General features: G+C 36.8%; 3 protein-coding genes across 5 annotated transcripts in view; 1 reads left to right on the top strand and 2 right to left on the bottom strand.

The window, feature by feature from the left end:
• The window catches only part of tiam1b (TIAM Rac1 associated GEF 1b), a 109,313-nt gene extending 106,705 nt beyond the window's left edge, over positions 1–2,608 (top strand). For all 3 annotated transcript variants that reach the window (XM_048160512.1, XM_048160513.1, XM_048160511.1), the window contains 2 exons: positions 706–878; positions 1,275–2,608. In XM_048160512.1, coding sequence (XP_048016469.1) covers positions 706–878; positions 1,275–1,804 — 703 coding nt within the window. In that variant the 3' untranslated portion in view covers positions 1,805–2,608. The remainder of the gene's footprint in view (positions 1–705; positions 879–1,274) is intronic.
• LOC125248560 (NACHT, LRR and PYD domains-containing protein 12-like) overlaps positions 1–18,342 on the bottom strand; it is a 1,264,817-nt gene that overhangs the window by 1,085,554 nt on the left and 160,921 nt on the right. The window lies entirely within an intron of this gene.
• Positions 5,941–10,192, bottom strand: LOC125248587. Its single transcript, XM_048160585.1, has 5 exons — positions 8,967–10,192; positions 7,884–8,351; positions 7,215–7,659; positions 6,780–7,042; positions 5,941–6,698 (listed from the first exon to the last, which is right to left on the bottom strand). The coding sequence occupies exons 1-5, from the start codon at positions 9,376–9,378 to the stop codon at positions 6,460–6,462; spliced, it is 1,827 nt and encodes a 608-aa protein (XP_048016542.1). The 5' UTR covers positions 9,379–10,192; the 3' UTR covers positions 5,941–6,459.

Here is an 18,342-nt window from a genome sequence, read left to right as displayed (position 1 = left end):
TATTTTATAATATAAATAAATGTTATTATATTATTTAATTTCAAAAATATATAAAATATATAATATAAAATATATAGTAACATTTATTTATATTATAAAATATATTACAATTAAAGTAAAAATATATTTTACATTATAAAATGTATTTTAAAATTATATAAATATATAAAAATATATAAATAATAATATAATATAATATATATATTAAAATAAATTTTAATATATATTAAATATATTTTTACATAAATTTTATAATATAAATGTTATTTTATTTTAAAAATATATAATATAAAATATATATTAACATTTATTTATATTATAAAATGTATAACAATTAAAGTGAAAAAAATATATTTCATATATTAAATTAATTTTAAAAATATATTTTAAAATAATAATATATAAATATATATATTAAAATAAATTTATATATATATATATATATATATATATATATATATGTATATATATATATATATAAATTTCTCATAGTTAAAATAGTTAGAGGGAGGCTTGCCTTAGCAAACATCACTAATTAGAAAACTGTCACCATCTGGTTAATGTACATATATGTCAAAACTGTAATGTGCTGTTATTGTTATATAAACTACAAATATAAAACATATTTATCTGACCCATTTATTAGAGAGTCAGATTTTGAACATATGTCAATATGCAAATTTGTGTCTTAAATGGTGTCCGCAGCTCTCCCGAGAGTAAGAAAGACTTCTTGAAGATGGTTCACTCCATCCTGAGAGATAAACAGCGCCGTCAGCTGTTGAAGACTGAAAGCCTTCCTCTCAGTCAGCAGTACGTTCCCTTCGGAGGAAAACGCCTGTGCGCTCTTAAAGGAGCCCGACCAGCCATGAACAGAGCAGGTACAAACACAGATGATGCTAAAGATTGATCTCAAGCCAAGATCCTGGTCTTATTGTTTTTTTAACACTGATAATAATCAGAAATATAGCATATAAGAATGATTTCTGAAGTCACTCAAGACTGGAGTAATGATGCTAAAAATTCAGCTTTGATCAAAGGAATAAATTACATTTTAACATGTATTCAAGTAGAAAACAGTTATTTTAATAGTAAAAAATATTTCACAGTATTTCTGTTTTTACTGTATTTTTTATCAAATAAATGGAGCCTTAGAGACTTCTTTTTCATGTCCAAAGATTTGGAAGCAGGGTTCTCAATCAAATGAACAAAATGTACAATAAAAAAAATCTCTGTGCAAATATGTTAGTGATGCTCAATGTTTTGTATCTTCTCAGTTTCTGCTCCGACTCGCACTCTGGGCCGAAGGAAACTAGTTCGGAACCGCTTCACCATCGACACGGACATCGTTTTCGACACGGAGCCCGACAGCGACTCGCCCGACTCCCAACATGCTCAGCAGCAGGGCGTCATCCCGGCGGGCGACACGGACCGCTGGGTGGAGGAACAGTTTGACCTTCAGCGCTACGAGGAGCAGGAACAGGACGTGAAGGAAACGGACATCCTGAGCGACGACGACGACTTCTGTCCGTCCGCCATGAGCCCGTCCACCGAGCCGGACGCGGAGGGACTGCTTTCCGCCCTCTCGCTGGAGGGAGACACGGCTGAGGAGGAAGAAGAGGAGGAGGACGAGGAAATAGAGAGCAAGAAGGACTACAAATCCCAGCATGCCAAGCTGTCTCATTTAGGGAAGCAGTGCGCCATGTCAGTGGCCAGTGTGGATGAGCAGGCGCTGCCTGATGAGGTCATCTGGGTCAGACGGGACAGCAGCACAGAGAACGAGACACAGGATGAAACCCAGAGCTGAAACGCATCAGGAGACGCTCAGCCGATGCATGACCACGGTTCCTCCACACTAATATTCCCGAATTCCTGTCGAAACAGCTGTAAGATATGATGCTTATCCACCATAGACACTTGAACACATTAGATGAGCTCTACATGTGCGCTGTGGCCAATCAGAAACCGCGGGAATCGTGGTGGTACAATCAATAGAATTAGAATTGCACATTCGCCATTGGCAGCCGCAAACGTTTGAACGCCAAACATTTTCGTTGTTTATTTCCAAAATAAGGGCTGTGATTTATTTATTATGTCCTTTAGATGTAAGACAGCCGATAAAATATGATGCATTTTTGTTTGTTTGACATTCTCATATTTGTACAGAGCTGTAAACGCCTTTTTTTTTCTTTGGATTTGTATATATTTGCGTTTATTTCTTTTCAGTTTATGCGAAATGTACATACTGCGCACTATTCTGACCTGAAACATACATGTGAGTTGAATATTCATTGAGTAATTGTGTTGAATATTGATTGATCTCAGGTCAAAATAATGCTGAACGGATTTTTTATGATTGCTTTTTTTTACAGCTCATTCTTAGGTCACTATGTCCTGTTTTACTTGAATTTTGTTGATAAATGCAATATGATTTTTAGCTGATGGACTGTTCTGTTCTTGTTTATATGGTTTGTTGTGGTTCAGCCCTGCTTTACTGACACATTACAGGGTTAGTTCACCCAAAAGTGAAAATTCTGTCATTAATTACTCACCCTCATGCCGTTCCACACCCGTAAGACCTTCGTTCATCTTTGGAACACAAATTAAGATATTTTAGTTGAAATCCGATGGCTCCGTGAGGCCTCCATAGGGAGCAATGACATTTCCTCTCTCAAGATCCATAAAGGTACTAAAAACATATTTAAATCAGTTCATGTGAGTACAGTGGTTCAATATTAATATTATAAAGCGACGAGAATATTTTTGGTGCGCCAAAAACAAACAAAATAACGACTTATTTAGTAATGGCCGATTTCAAAACACATGAACTGATTTAAATATGTTTTTAGTACCTTTATGGATCTTGAGAGAGGAAGTGTCATTGCTCCCTATGAAGGCCTCACGGAGCCATCGGATTTCAACTAAAATATCTTAATTTGTGTTCCGAAGATTAACGAAGGTCTTACGGGTGTGGAACGGCATGAGAGTGAGTAATAAATGACATTATTTTCATTTTTGGGTGAACTAACCCTTTAACTTACACTCACATTATGGAAGACGATCCGAGCCTTTACACAGACAAAATGTGTACAGTGTAATTTATTTTCTAATTTCCCTTTTCATTTGTTTTATGTTTTAACAAGTTTAAACAAGCAACTTTTGGTTGGTGTTTTAAAATTCCAAAATTTGCTGAATGCAATCAAGAAAAGCCACTGGAAAATATTTTCGCTGATAATGAATTCTAATTGAAAACATTCCCATTGAGCTATAGAGACTGCATTTTTATTTTGTACATAGAGCTGTGGATTGATATTATATCAAATAAACTGGTTTCGTACATATCCAAAGCCGATCCCTGTGATTCATGGATGCTTGTTCATGTCCAGTATGTCTTTACACATTTCCTCCAGTGTTAATAAGAAGCGCTCGTGTTTTGATCTGCATGTGTGATCTTGCCCTTTATGCATTAAAGTTAGATGTACGGCACTGCTTGGCACCGATGACAGATGGAAGTGCCAGGATCGCTCCGGGCTGAATGTTTGAGCGGAAGCTCTGGAGTCATGAGTGAAATATAAGAGGAGTGAAGCAATCAAACTCTCAGCACTCAGATGTATGTGAGATATACGAGCTGATAGAGTTCCTCTCCTCGGGCCAGAGTGACATCATCAGACCACACACACATCATCAGCAGTGACAGCAGACGGCACATCATTTAGAGAAATTAATTCATGAATAATTAAGTAATCTGAAGAAATAATGATCTGTTTTTCAGCTTTACGTAGCATTCAGATCAGAGTCAACTATGTAAGTTAATGAAGGTAGATTTTAACCTCCTGAACAAGAGTATTTTTCTTAAAAGTCACATCAAGGGCAAGATCTCACTCATTTTTTGCTGTTGTGCATGTTTAATTTTATAATATTCAATAATTATCTTTTCTAAACAATGATATGAACATTTTTGTATGATACTTTTTAGCTGTTTTGAATCTCATAATTGTTATACAGCTGGAAATGTATTATTTATATTAAGATATAGAGTGGGTACAGAAAGTATTCAGACCCCCTAAAAAGATCATCCTTGAGATGGTTCCACTCCTTCATTTGAGTCCAGCTGTGTTTGATTATACTGATTGGACTTGATTAGGAAAGCCACACACCTGTCTATATAAGACCTTACAGCTCACAGTGCATGTCAGAGCAAATGAGAATCATGAGGTCAAAGGAGCTGCCTGAAGAGCTCAGAGACAGAACTGTGGCAAGGCACAGATCTGGCCAAGGTTACAAAAAAATTTCTGCTGCACTCAAGGTTCCTAAGAGCACAGTGACCTCCATAATCCTTAAATGGAAGACGTTTGGGACGACCAGAACCCTTCCTAGAGCTGGCCGTCCGGCCAAACTGAGCTATCGGGGGAGAAGAGCCTTGGTGAGAGAGGTAAAGAAGAACCCAAAGATCACTGTGGCTGTTGTAGAAAGTCAACCATCACTGCAGCCCTCCACCAGTCGAGGCTTTATGGTAGAGTGGCCCGACGGAAGTCTCTCCTCAGTGCAAGACACACGAAAGCCCGCCTGAAGGACTCCAAGATGGTGAGAAATAAGATTCTCTGGTCTGATGAGACCAAGATAGAACTTTTTGGCCTTAATTCTAAGCGGTATGTGTGGAGAAAACCAGGCACTGCTCATCACCTGTCCAATACAGTCCCAACAGTGAAGCATGGTGGTGGCAGCATCATGCTGTGGGGGTGTTTTTCAGCTGCAGGGACAGGACGACTGGTTGCAATCGAGGGAAAGATGAATGCGGCCAAGTACAGGGATATCCTGGAAGAAAACCTTCTCCAGAGTGCTCAGGACCTCAGACTGGGCCGAAGGTTTACCTTCCAACAAGACAATGACCCTAAGCACACAGCTAAAATAACGAAGAAGTAAAATAACGAAGGAGTAAGTAGAATAGGTAGAATAAGTACAATTTTTGGGTGTTCTTCAACTAAATTTAGTTTTCATGTGTGTACAACTGTTCAGAACTGTGCTAGGTAACCATGTGCTGATTTGCATCTCTGAGCTAGGCTCAAAAGTATCTAAAATTGTCACTACCGAAACATGTGGTGATGTTTTGGTTGTGACATCATTTTTTAATGGTTTTTCAATAAAATTTAGTTTTTTTCTGTGTACAACTGTTCAGAACTGTCCAGCTAACCATGTGCTGATTAGCATCTTTGAGCTAGGCTCAAAAGTATAAAATTATCACTACCGCACAGAAACAGTCATGACAAAACATGTCATCATTGTTTTGGTAGTAACAGTCTTGGGGGAAATAAACAAAATGTTAATACAGTAATGCAAATCATTAGTATTTTAATATGTTTTAGTATGCAAGTTAAAATTCTGTAAAGTGATGTTGTTGCTACCAGCAGTTGCAACTAAAACATGGGATGATTTTTAAAAAATAAAGTATATTGAATTATCATCTATGATGTTATGATAGTGTTTGGTTCAATGCATATTCAAACTAATGAATCCTTAACTTTGAAATCAGTATGATAAACTTTATGCCTTTTACAAAGAAAGATTGGATTCAAAATACAACAAATCTCATAATTTACACTTAACATATTGTTAGAATTGTAGCTGTTATTGATTTACCTGTAAAAACCTTTTTTTTTAAAAATAGCAAAAAATATATTTACAAAGAAGATGTAAACAAAATCTTAACAGTTCAATGTAACTCTTCTGATTAAATTATGTGTTATTGTGTTTCGGTAGTGACAAATAAACTACTGAGAATAAACATTTAGCAAGCTACTTTTTAAAACCTTTGGAGAGCACTTGCTATTTTCTAAAAAGTTTGGTATTTGTTCTTGGAAAAAGAAAGATGTGAAGAATCAAACACTCACCACAAGCATATCAAGGAATAATGTCATTCAGAAACCAGGAACACTGACAACATGCTTAACCAATTGTAATATTTTATTAAAATTTAGGGGCGAGGCCGGGAGGAAGGAGGAACGCACTGTCATAGAGTCCTCGCCGCTGTGGGGAATCCGCGGTGCCATCGAGCAGAGACTGGAGTGATTCGCCAGGGGGACGGACGAATTCGCTGCCAACCGCCTGGGGAGTGGAGGGGCGGCTGTCTGAAGTCTGTGAGGGAGCGGAGGAGTCGCCGCCGTTCTCTGAGGCCGGAACCTGTCCCAGGGAACTCCTGCCGTCTGCCCGAACACGGAAAAACCGTCTCCTTGCGGCCACCAGGCGGTGGAAGAGTATCGAGCCGTCCACTGAGGGCATCGCGGAGGAGTTCACCCAGCAGGTGCAGGACTGGATGACAGTGCGTTTTTGGATCCGGTTCCCGCCTCCTTCTTCCCTGATCTTACTAACCTCGCTAAAATCTGATCTGTTGTTTTTATCTGTGCACTTTTCAATATGAGCATATTTAAAAAGTGCACAGATAAAAAAATACGATCTGTGCATTTTTTAAACAAATCTGTGCACCATTTTAAATGGGTGCTGTGCATTTGTTGTTACTTGTGTACAACTTCCACATTGCAGGATTGCCAGCTGCCTCAGGAAGTCAATGTCGGGCTTGATGTATTTCACCTTTACCAGATAATCAATGGCATCCTCCACAGTCATGTTTTGGTGGATAATGAGGTATGCCAAAAAAAGTGTAGGAGCGTAGCTGACACCATCTGTGCAGTGAATGAACACCTTATCTGTGGAAATAAAAACAGAAAGACAGTCAAAAAGAGTCCCAAACAGTTTGTCACCGCGGAAAACTTGATAAAAGATCTTACTTTCTGAGTTTTCCTTGGCCTTGTGGATAAATTTGGCAGCTGGCAAGAAGTATTTGCTGATGTTGGAAGTCTTTGTTGTAGGCAAGCCACAATAATGGATCTTCATTCCTCTGTAATAACGGGCCCCGGTGTCAACTGTGTCTTTCACGTCTTGCTCCCATGGCATTCCCAACAAGATCCTCAGTTTCTTTTTCATAGCCGCAGCATTCAGGATGTGAGTAATGCCCAGCTCTTTCATTCTCATTCGGTCCCTCGCTGTCTCTCTGCACAAGAACACAAGAGTCTAGATTAGTCTTTCGCTAATGAGGATTTACAATGTAGAAATATAATTGTGTTTGATTCTTGTTCATACTCCTGCATTACATTATTAATGGTTTATATGGTTTATATGGTATCACATGGTTTATATTAGTCAAAGGTGGGTTGTAGACTTACTCATTTCCAATGAAGATGTTGTTCCAGACCTGAGTGACAGGTTTGTAACGCATTCTACAGGCCTTCACACGCTCTTCCAAATGGAAACATGGATGCTGCTTGGAAGTGCTTGCTTTAGGATTTGGCACAGCACTGCTTGGACCTGGGACACACGATTCATCCGAATCAAACCGATCCAGATCAGCTTCCAGCCCAAGAATGGTTGGAACCTGGTCACATGATGACTCATCTGAATCAAACAGATCCAGATCAGGTTCCAGTTCAGGAACGCTTGGAACTGGAACACTTGATGGCTCGATAGCATCCAAATCCAGTTCAGGTTCCGGCACAGGAGTGCTCGCATCTGGAACGCACAACAGCTCTGGAACAGTCCGATCTTTTCCAAAAAGCCTTTTGAAGAATGCACAAATTTTGTGCATCTTCTTCTTCTTCACTTTAGTACTTTCTGAAAAATTAAGAAAACAAATAATATGTTTTCAGAAACATCTTCCACAGATCAAACATGAATAATTAGTCCAACTTGAAAGTCATTTGTGTTTGCGTCTCATTTGTTCTGTACACACACAGTTCAGTCATTTACAGGAGTGACAACCGCATTCTACAACTGAATTAACTCCAGAAAAATGCAGGTAGTGACAACCGCATCTCGAACGCTCTGTTGATATTTACTTTTTGGGCTGTTCTCCTCAGGGGTTTCAGGAGAAGCGTCCATCTTCAGATCTTCAGACACCAGTGTAGGGCTCTTCAAATCTGAGATGGCATCATCAACGTCAACCTCCTGACCCAATGTCTCCGAACCGCTTGGACCTGGGACACCTGACTCTGGATCAACCAGGTCCAATTCAGGTTCCGGCTCAGGAACTCTTGGAACCTGGTCACACGGTTCCTCTGGATCAACCAGATCAACTGGCTCAGAACTGCTTGGACCTGGGACAGTTGACTCCTCTGGTTCAGGTTCCGGCTCAGGAATACTTGGAAATGGGACACTTGATTGCTCGGTATCGACCAGATCCAATTCAGATGTTGGCTCAGGAATGCTTGCATCTGTGACACACACTGACTCTGGAACAGCCGGATCCTTCCAGAAAAGCCTTTTAAAGAATGTGCCAATTGTGTTTATCCACCCATTGGTACTTTCTGAAAAAAAAAGCAAATAATATGTTATCAGAAACATTTCTAACAACATATTACCCTAGTGAAAAAAATGTAATATTTGAAATACATTTATTTTGTGCTAAGTATCCTACTAATACATTCCTACGTGTTTATGTGATAAATAAAAATACCCTGCAATTGCACTTTTGCAATACTAAACTAAAATACTTATCCTAAACTGGAACAACTAATTTTGTACTTAATGCACTTTAATTGTGTGGAAGTAGTGCCGAGATCCAACTAAAGAAATACTTCAGTATATTTGATTGTGCTAAAGTGGAACTATTGCAGATAAACTTCAGGTACACTTTAAATATCTTGCATTTAAAGACTGATATTATACAAACATCATAAATTCCTGATTAATAGTGATATTTTCGGCATAATATTAAGAAATGTGCATTGTGCAATAAAGAAATACACCAATAAAGTTTAATATCATTCAACTTTATATCAGTTTAATGATATTATACTTACTGATATAAAATAATTATATTAATGTTAAGTCTTAAGTGATGTGTCAATACATATGTAAATTTGCATTTCTATTTGAATCTAATTGTAATGTTGCATCTCGAATGCTCTGTAGACTTTCACCTGTTGGGCGGATCTCAGGGGCTTCAAGAGAAGCATCCACGCCACTGCTGCTCTCTGCCACTTCGGCTGAAGGTCCTTCTGGGTCAGTCGGACCTTCACACACCCGTGACTCCAACTTCTCTTTCGCTCCACATTCACAGACTGATGTTGTCTTGATCTTATCAGCAACAAGCTTCACAACATTCCCCTCTAGAGCGCAGTAACTGACTGAGATGTCATCATCATCAGTCTCAGCCTGCAGCTCCAGATGGATCTGTGCCGATGGATCGGTACCGATAAGGTCGTAGATGGCATCGGTGATCTTAAACTCCAACTCCACCTCTTCCCCATCTGGTACCCAGCAACTATCACCGCAGTAGAATTCTCCGTTGAAGTATATCTCTATACGCACCTCTCTGTAGTTAGAAGCCATTATGTATCCAATGCTGACAAATCAAAAGAAATCTGATAATATCAGATGTACAGTTGTTGTCAAACAATATAGACACTGCAAGTGACTCTGAACAGATTACCGTATGTATGTGAACACTCAAACATGAAAACTCTGGATGAACTTTAGTCGCTATGAAAGCGAGATTCGAAGCGCAGTCTTTAAATAGCGCTCTGTTGTGACGTCAGCGAAGGACGCTATTACGTTCCACGGTTCCCATAGAAACGAATCAATTCAAATCAAATCACAAATGTTTGGTGGTTCCGCGATTCAAATTAAGCGCCAAAAGCAGAGGAGCTCAAAGGTTTGTTTCGCGGATTATCTAATAATCTATATATTTTATTTTTTATATGTATATAAAAATTAAATACTTAAAAAAATCCCTTTACAGACTCGATTTTAATCACCTTAATTGTGGCTATATCGTATTTTCGAGAAACGTTTCTGTTTGTGGTTATGTCAGAGACTCTCCAGCGCCACAACATCATATTTACCACATTTGTGAATGTAATTCTGAAGTCTGAATTGAATGTGGTGATAAAAACAGCGCGTACGTCCTTCTCTTGAGCTGTCCTGTCCTCGCGAGCTGCATGCCAAAACAAACAACGCTCCGATTCACGAACAAATGACTCTTTTGAGCTTTTCATGATTCATTTTTTTTTCACTCACGTTACAACGAATCCTTCGCCGAATGAACTTCAGGAATTCACCATCAACAAATGACTCACTTGCTGAACCGCGAGTTTTCCTTCTTTCAATGCTCGTTTAAAAACGAGTAACTTACCGAAGGTTCGTGAAACTTTTCTTAACTAATTTCTGACTGCTTGTGTTGAACTCATAGGTTGAACTGAAACACCGCTACGCCCCGCTGTCAAGTTTACACCTGCTTGTTTTTGTGGGTCATTCTTCATTTGTGGTGGCAAGTGGTGTCCCTCTACTTTACAGCAGTTGAAATAAACTTTAAATACCAATAAATTATAACATTTTTGCATGTTTTGCATTTTTGCACAATTTGTGCACTATGAATAGTTACATTTTTTGTTTTAAAAAGCATATTTAATTAAGTTTGAGAGATTGCATATTTGTAACAAAATATGCATGATCCCGCCATACCTCAGAGAGGTATCATGTAATATAATTGCAATATAACATTTTTAACACAAATAAAGTGGTTATAGTGTGAATATAGATTTTAACATGTACAATTTTACTAAATTGTTTTAAAAAAAATACATAATTTGTAATGTTTAAGAAAAAAGTAGTGTCCCCCAAATTCATGTCTGTGGTGTTACAACAATGGATGTCGCCCATTTAAGAAAAGGGGGAAATCTATTTGGACTACTTCCTGTGTGTAAAGGTCATTGCAGGTGCTGGTTGATCTGAGGAGTACATTCATTCTTATTAAAGGATTAGTTCACCCAAAAATGAAAATTCTGTCATTTATTACTTACCCTCATGCCGTTCCACACCCGTAAGACCTTCGTTAATCTTCGGAACACAAATTAAGATATTTTAGTTGAAATCCGATGGCTCCATGAGGCCTCCATAGGGAGCAATGACATTTCCTCTCTCAAGATCCATAAAGGTACTAAAAACATACTTAAATCAGTTCATGTGAGTACAGTGGTTCAATATTAATATTATAAAGCGGCGAGAATATTTTTGGTGCGGCAAAAAAACGAAATAATGACTTATTTAGTGATGGCCGATTTCAAAACACTGCTTCAGGAAGCATCGGAGCATAATGAATCTGTGTATCGAATCATGATTTGGATCGCGTGTCAAACTGCTGAAATCACGTGACTTTGGCGCTTCGAACCGCTGATTCGACACACACTGATTCGTTATGCTCCGATGCTTCCTGAAGCAGTGTTTTGAAATCGTCCATCACTATAAGTCGTAATTTTGTTTTTTTTGGCGCACCAAAAATATTCTTGTCGCTTTATAATATTAATATTGAACCACTGTACTCACATGAACTGATTTAAATATGTTTTTAGTACATTAATGGATCTTGAGAGAGGAAATGTCGTTGCTTCCTATGAAGGCCTCACGGAGCCATCAGATTTCAACAAAAATATCTTAATTTGTGTTCCAAAGATGAACGAAGGTCTTACGGGTGTGGAACGGCATAAGGGTGAGTAATAAATTACATTATTTTCATTTTTGGGTGAACTAACCCTTTAATTTTCTTAAAGTTAGCTACGTTTCTGACAATTTCATGTGTCACACTTTATTAGTGTCAGTGGTGTTATGTTGATAACTTGCAGATTTTACATATTTTAATCAAAATTTTGATAAATACATACTTATTAATATTAATAAATGTCCCCTGATCTTGAAAACATCATGATGGCAGCCTCCATTTTAGAAAAGTCTGGATTTAGGCTAATTTGTCTGTGGTGTTACTGTCTTTCCTGGTAACACCACAGTAACTCCACAGACAATATGCAACCAGAAATTTTGTATTTTTAATGAAAAACATAAGACATTCATAATCATATAATTGTATCTCTCTTGTCAGGTATAGCAAGATGAACTGCTGCTGAAAAGCAGTGTCTTTATAGGCAGAGATGCAGAGTACCTTCAAAAGAAACATCAAGGCTGGGTTTCCCGAAACCTTCTTAACTCTACGTCGTTCTTAAATTATACCTTAAGTTGTACCTTAACGTTAATACGTGTGTCCCGAAACGTTCTTAGTTAAGTATACCTTCTGTAAGTCATACTTTCAGAAGGTTGGTCTGGAGCACTCTTAGCTATACCTTATCACTGTTGACAGTCTATACAAATGTAATTCTGAAGCTGTAGTACACCCAGTGTTCGATTAGGATTATGGCAAAGAATAAATCCTAATCACATTCTTCCAAATATCTTCCTTTGTGTTCGGCAGAACAAAGAAATTTGGTAACACTTTAGAATAGGGAACACATATTAACTATTAACTATGATTTTTCCCTTGATAATGGGGGATGAGATCTGCTGGGTTACAAACATTCCTCCAAATATCTTTGTTTGTGTACAGCAGAACAAATACATTTATACAGGTTTGGAACATCTTGAGGGGGAGTAAATGATGACAGAACTTTCATTTTGGGTGAACTATTCCTATAAGGAGTGACAAACAGGTTTCAGGTTGTTTTAATTATATTTTTTAATAGTTTTTATATACAGTGGGTACGGAAAGTATTCAGACCCCCTTACATTTTTCACTCTTTGTTATATTGCAGCCATTTGCTAAAATCATTTAAGTTCATTTTTTCCTCATTAATGTACACACAGCACCCCATATTGACAGAAAAACACAGAATTGTTGACTTTTTGCAGATTTATTAAAAAAGAAAAACTGAAATATCACATGGTCCTAAGTTTTCAGACCCTTTGATGTGACACTCATATATTTAACTCAGGTGCTGTCCATTTCTTCTGATCATCCTTGAGATGGTTCTACACCTTCGTTTGAGTCCAGCTGTGTTTGATTATACTGATTGGACTTGATTAGGAAAGCCACACACCTGTCTATATAAGACCTTACAGCTCACAGTGCATGTTAGAGCAAATGAGAATCATGAGGTCAAAGGAACTGCCTGAAGAGCTCAGAGACAGAATTGTGGCAAGGCACAGATCTGGCCATGGTTATAAAAAAATTTCTGCTGCACTCAAGGTTCCTAAGAGCACAGTGACCTCCATAATCCTTAAATGGAAGATGTTTGGGACGACCAGAACCCTTCCTAGAGCTGGCCGTCCTGCCAAACTGAGCTATCGGGGGAGAAGAGCCTTGGTGAGAGAGGTAAAGAAGAACCCAAAGATCACTGTGGCTGAGCTCCAGAGATGCAGTCGGGAGATGGGAGAAAGTTGTAGAAAGTCAACCATCACTGCAGCCCTCCACCAGTTGGGGCTTTATGGCAGAGTGGCCCGACGGAAGCCTCTCCTCAGTGCAAGACACATGAAAGCCCGCATGGAGTTTGCCAAGATGATGAGAAATAAGATTCTCTGGTCTGATGAGACCAAGATAGAACTTTTTGGCCTTAATTTTAAGCGGTATGAGTGGAGAAAACCAGGCACTGCTCATCACCTGTCCAATAAAGTCCCAACAGTAAAGCATGGTGGTGGCAGCATCATGCTGTGGGGGTGTTTTTCAGCTGCAGGGACAGGACGACTGGTTGCAATCGAGGGAAAGATGAATGCGGCCAAGTACTCTTGGCTGCATTTGTTGACTCTTCAATTATAATTCACAGTGTTTTACATGAACATTAGTGACATTTTAGCTCAGGTGAAACAAGCTTCTGCTCTCTGTGAGCCTCTGTAAACATGATCTAATATGTTCAGCCATGATTTTTATCTGAATCCTCCAAGAGTCCAAGTCAAGAAGTTAAACTAGTTGTGCAAAAGAAACAGATATTTTTTATAGTTGTAAATCTCACACACATTTCATGTCACCTAGATGTAACCCAGGTACAAAATGAACTTTGATACCTGCCAGGATGAACTGAGAACATTTAGGAGCCATAAACACTTTGTGTATTTGGTATTTGTGGAGAAAACCAGGCACTGCTCATGACCTGTCCAATACAGTCCCAACAGTGAAGCATGGTGGTGGCAGCATCATGCTGTGGGGGTGTTTTTCAGCTGCAGGGACAGGACGACTGGTTGCAATCGAGGGAAAGATGAATGCGGCCAAGTACAGGGATATCCTGGACGAAAACCTTCCCCAGAGTGCTCAGGACCTCAGACTGGGCCGAAGGTTTACCTTCCAACAAGACAATGACCCTAAGCACACAGCTAAAATAACGAAGGAGTGGCTTCACAACAACTCTGTGACTGTTCTTGAATGGCCCAGCCAGAGCCCTGACTTAAACCCAATTGAGCATCTCTGGAGAGACCTAAAAATGGCTGTCCACCAACGTTTACCATCCAACCTGACAGAACTGGAGAGGATCTGCAAGGAGGAATGGCAGAGGATCCCCAAATCCAGGTGTGAAAAACTTGTTGCATCTTTCCCAAAAAGACTCATGTCTGTATTAGATCAAAATTGTGCTTCTACTAAATACTGAGCAAAGGGTCTGAATACTTAGGACCATGTGATATTTCAGGGGTTTTTTTAATAAATCTGCAAAAATGTCAACAATTCTGTGTTTTTCTGTAAATATGGGGTGCTGTGTGTACATTAATGAGGTAAAAAAATGAACTTAAATGATTTTAGCAAATGGCTGCAATATAACAAAGAACGAAAAATTTAAGGGGGTCTGAATACTTTCCGTGCACTGTATATTTATAAATGAATATAATTATATATTTATATAGAGATATGTATAACATTTATTTATTGATATATCCTCCTGGGACCCGGGAATAGACTTCTGTCCTCTGTAGTGGACATTATATTTTAGTGATTTTCTCTGACATCATACATGTCACATGTCCTGTAAAGAGCACATTCAGGGCTTTGCAGAGATACCAAATGTTTGGAAGTTTCACCATAACAACAACTTCTCCTTGGTCTTTAAATATGACAGACATTAATTTAGTGATTAAATTTAGCACTCTTATGGAAATATGATAATATTTTGTAATTATCATTTAAATTGGATTATTTTTTTAAATTGTTTGTTATAAATCAACATCTCAGGAAAATGTTATGGGGTTTCTAATCAAAATATGACTTTCTGTTAAGAAACAGGGCGTTGATTTCATACAACATGACCTCTGTAGAGGACACCAGGACTTAAATCATGTTTATCGGGCATTTTGGGAGACAAAACAAGTGAAAAGGGAAAGAAATTATATATCAATATTCTTATTAATTATTAGATATTATTATGAAAATGTTGCCAATTTTTACTCCCATTATTACACTTCTTTTTTCATTACATGTTGCTCCAAGAACACATTAATTTGCAAATAGTGTATAGATGCATTGTATTGAATGGGAAAATCCATGTATGGCCATTTTACCCACATATTGCATAAAGTAAAATGGTATCTTTCATAACATAGTTGACAATCATCTTTAAACAAAATTTATTTTAAAAAAATCCTGAAACCTAAAAATTGATTGGTGAATAATTTTTATTTATTTATTTTTGCCTATGCATGTAATTTATTGTCATTTTATTTTTTAAAACAACTTAGTCCTGGTGTCCACTACAGAGCAGTAAATATGAATAAAATATATTTTTTCAAAAATGTTATTTTTCCATTTTTTTCTTATGCTCTAAACAATGTAATGATGTGAAATAAAATATTAAATTCAAAAACGTTTTTCTGGGTCCAAGGAGGATATGTAGGCTATATATATTTTTTCAACTATTAGATAAAAAATATCCATCTGCCTCCCAGTGGTCGAAGGTGGTACCATATTTTTGCATATAAGTGCATATTATGTATGCGAAAACGTTATTAAGAGTGTAGAACTGAGATATTATGCATAGAAAATGCACGTTTTTGTGTTTTTACAGCAGAATATGTGGAAAATCGCCTCAAGACGAACTCCAAGATATTTCATCTGACACGCTGGTTTTATTAAGTTCATTATGTTCCTTACGTTTCTGTTTTATTGTTAAAAGTAAATTATTTTTGACTTTGTCTATTAGCTATTACAGTACACATGTGGAGAAGATAAACAATATTTTGGATTCGAGTCGACTTCTTTACAAGAGAAAAGTGAGTGATATTTACGTGAAAAGCGTGATTATTTATACGTTTTATCGTGGTATGTGTAAAATATAACCTTTATATATTTATTTTTATTTATTGGATGCTGTGTTTTCATTTTGTATTTTTTCCCCGGGTGATTTTGATGTTGAACGTGCAGTTTTACACAGATGCACAAGATGGCGCGCAAACATTTTGTGTAAATATGAACATCTGAGGAACGTTTTCATTTACTTCAAATATAAACATTGATCTTTCTTTTTCTTTTTTTATAAAAATCTAATTAAATGTCCCGTATGTATTTTCTGAGCATGTATAGGCCTAGTGGTTTTCTCAATTGATGCAGGAGTGAAACATTTCTACTGTCTACAGTAAAGTAATAGGTGAAGAAGTGCTGTCTCGTAGGAAAAGTGTGATATTGACAGAATACATTATATTAGTCATATGTTTTAAATAAATGTCACTCCTCTGAGGTTGGACTTCTGAGTTGACATATGAAACTCAGTCACAGATGAAGTCACAGCGGTCCGACCCGTCAGACAGGTTTGAAAGTTTCTGTTGACTCTTCAATTATAATTCACAGTGTTTTACATGAACATTAGTGACATTTTAGCTCAGGTGAGACAAGCTTCTGCTCTCTGTGAACTCCTGTAAACATGATCTAATATGTTCAGCCATGATATTTATCTGAATCCTCCGAGTACAAGTCAAGAAGTTAAACTAGTTGTACAAAAGAAACAGATTATATAGTCATTAAACTATTTTTTATAGTTGTAAATCTCACACACATTTCATGTCACCTAGATATAATCCAGGTACAAAATGAACTTTGATACCTGCCAGTAGAGGATGAACTGTGAACATTTAGGAGCCATAAACACTTTTTTATTAAGAGAGAAACTGTATTTTGCATCATTTTTAATATGATAATAGTATACTTATTATCATTTTATAATAAGTATACTTTTGTTCCTGATATGGGATTATGTAGTTGCCTTGTTCTTGCATAATGTTGGCAAATAGCATCAATCATCATAATATACTTATATGAGCGTCCGACTCTCAGTGAAACTGCACGTAACAAAAATGTTTTGTTCTTCATATTTTCATTTCCGTGGCTTAATGCATGGAAAATTTTGAGAACTTTAGGCATCCTAGATAATCATCTCATTGTAAATTGAGGTAAAAGTTTAAACTGTCTTTGATTTGATTTGTTCATGTCACTTAGAACAGCAAGATTCATATTATTGTTCTTAAAATTAAGTCTCTCACTATTACTAGTTTCTCAAATGACTGGTTAAAGTTTCACAGAGTCAAATATGGAATTATTTTAAGATGTTTTTATGTTTTTTATTTGTGCAGCTTTCAAAGCAGGCATGATGATGAAATGGAAAAGAGCTGCTTGAAGATGAATTCTCCTTTTCTACTCTACAGCAAACAGGTTTGGATCAAAATGAGGGTGAGCAAATAAATAAATAAATAAAACATTTTTGGGTGAACTGACCCTTTAACCCAGTGGTTCTCAACCTTTTTGACCTTTTGACCCCTCATTGTTCACTGCAGTATTATAAAGCCATCCATGTGGGCTAATATATTTTCCTTATTTCTTTTTTCCAGTTGGGAAGGATTAAGTAAGGATTAAGGATTGGATTTTAAATATTTTTTTGATGCTAAAAATATTTTAGATCTTGGCATACTATATATATATTTAAAAATGATCATAATCATGTAACATTACTTAAAACCTATATGTATAATGCATTATAAAGGAATTCATAATGCACATTATAATGCATTATATCTTTTCATAAATAATTGTAACCATAGTTAAAATGCATTATAACATTTTCAGAATCCTTGTTACATCTGAAACTAGTTGTGTGTTTTAATGAAATATTAAATACTTATACAGTATAACGCTTTACCATAAGGTTTCATTTGTTAACATTAGTTAATGTATTAGTTGAAATGAACTTACAGTGAGCAATACATTTTTACAGCATTTATTAACTAAATTTATTAATACAAATACAATTGTTCATTGTTTGTTCATGTTAGTTCACAGTGCATTAACTAATGTTAACAGATACAACTTTTGATTTTAAAAATGTATCGTTCATTAGTTCATGTTAACTAATTTAGTTGACTAATGTTGACAAATTAAACTTATAATTGTGTTATAATGAATTATAAATATGGTTACAAAAATTAGATCATACAGTGCATTATAAGGAGCATTATAAGGCATAATTTAGCCAGCATTTTTGATCATTTTCCCAAAACTTTCATGGCCCT

The sequence above is a fragment of the Megalobrama amblycephala genome, linkage group LG16 (genome assembly GCF_018812025.1).
Source record: "Megalobrama amblycephala isolate DHTTF-2021 linkage group LG16, ASM1881202v1, whole genome shotgun sequence".
Classification (NCBI taxonomy): domain Eukaryota; kingdom Metazoa; phylum Chordata; class Actinopteri; order Cypriniformes; family Xenocyprididae; genus Megalobrama; species Megalobrama amblycephala.
This window is presented reverse-complemented; position numbering and strand designations above follow the sequence as displayed.

Coding starts and splice junctions, on each gene's coding strand:
- LOC125248587 (XM_048160585.1), bottom strand. CDS start 9,378: ATGGCTTCTAACTACAGAGAGGTGCGTATAGAGATATACTTCAACGGA. Junction 7,660..7,883: donor TGAGGAGAACAGCCCAAAAA/GTAAATATCAAC, acceptor TTAATTTTTCAG/AAAGTACTAAAGTGAAGAAG. Junction 7,043..7,214: donor AACATCTTCATTGGAAATGA/GTAAGTCTACAA, acceptor GTTCTTGTGCAG/AGAGACAGCGAGGGACCGAA.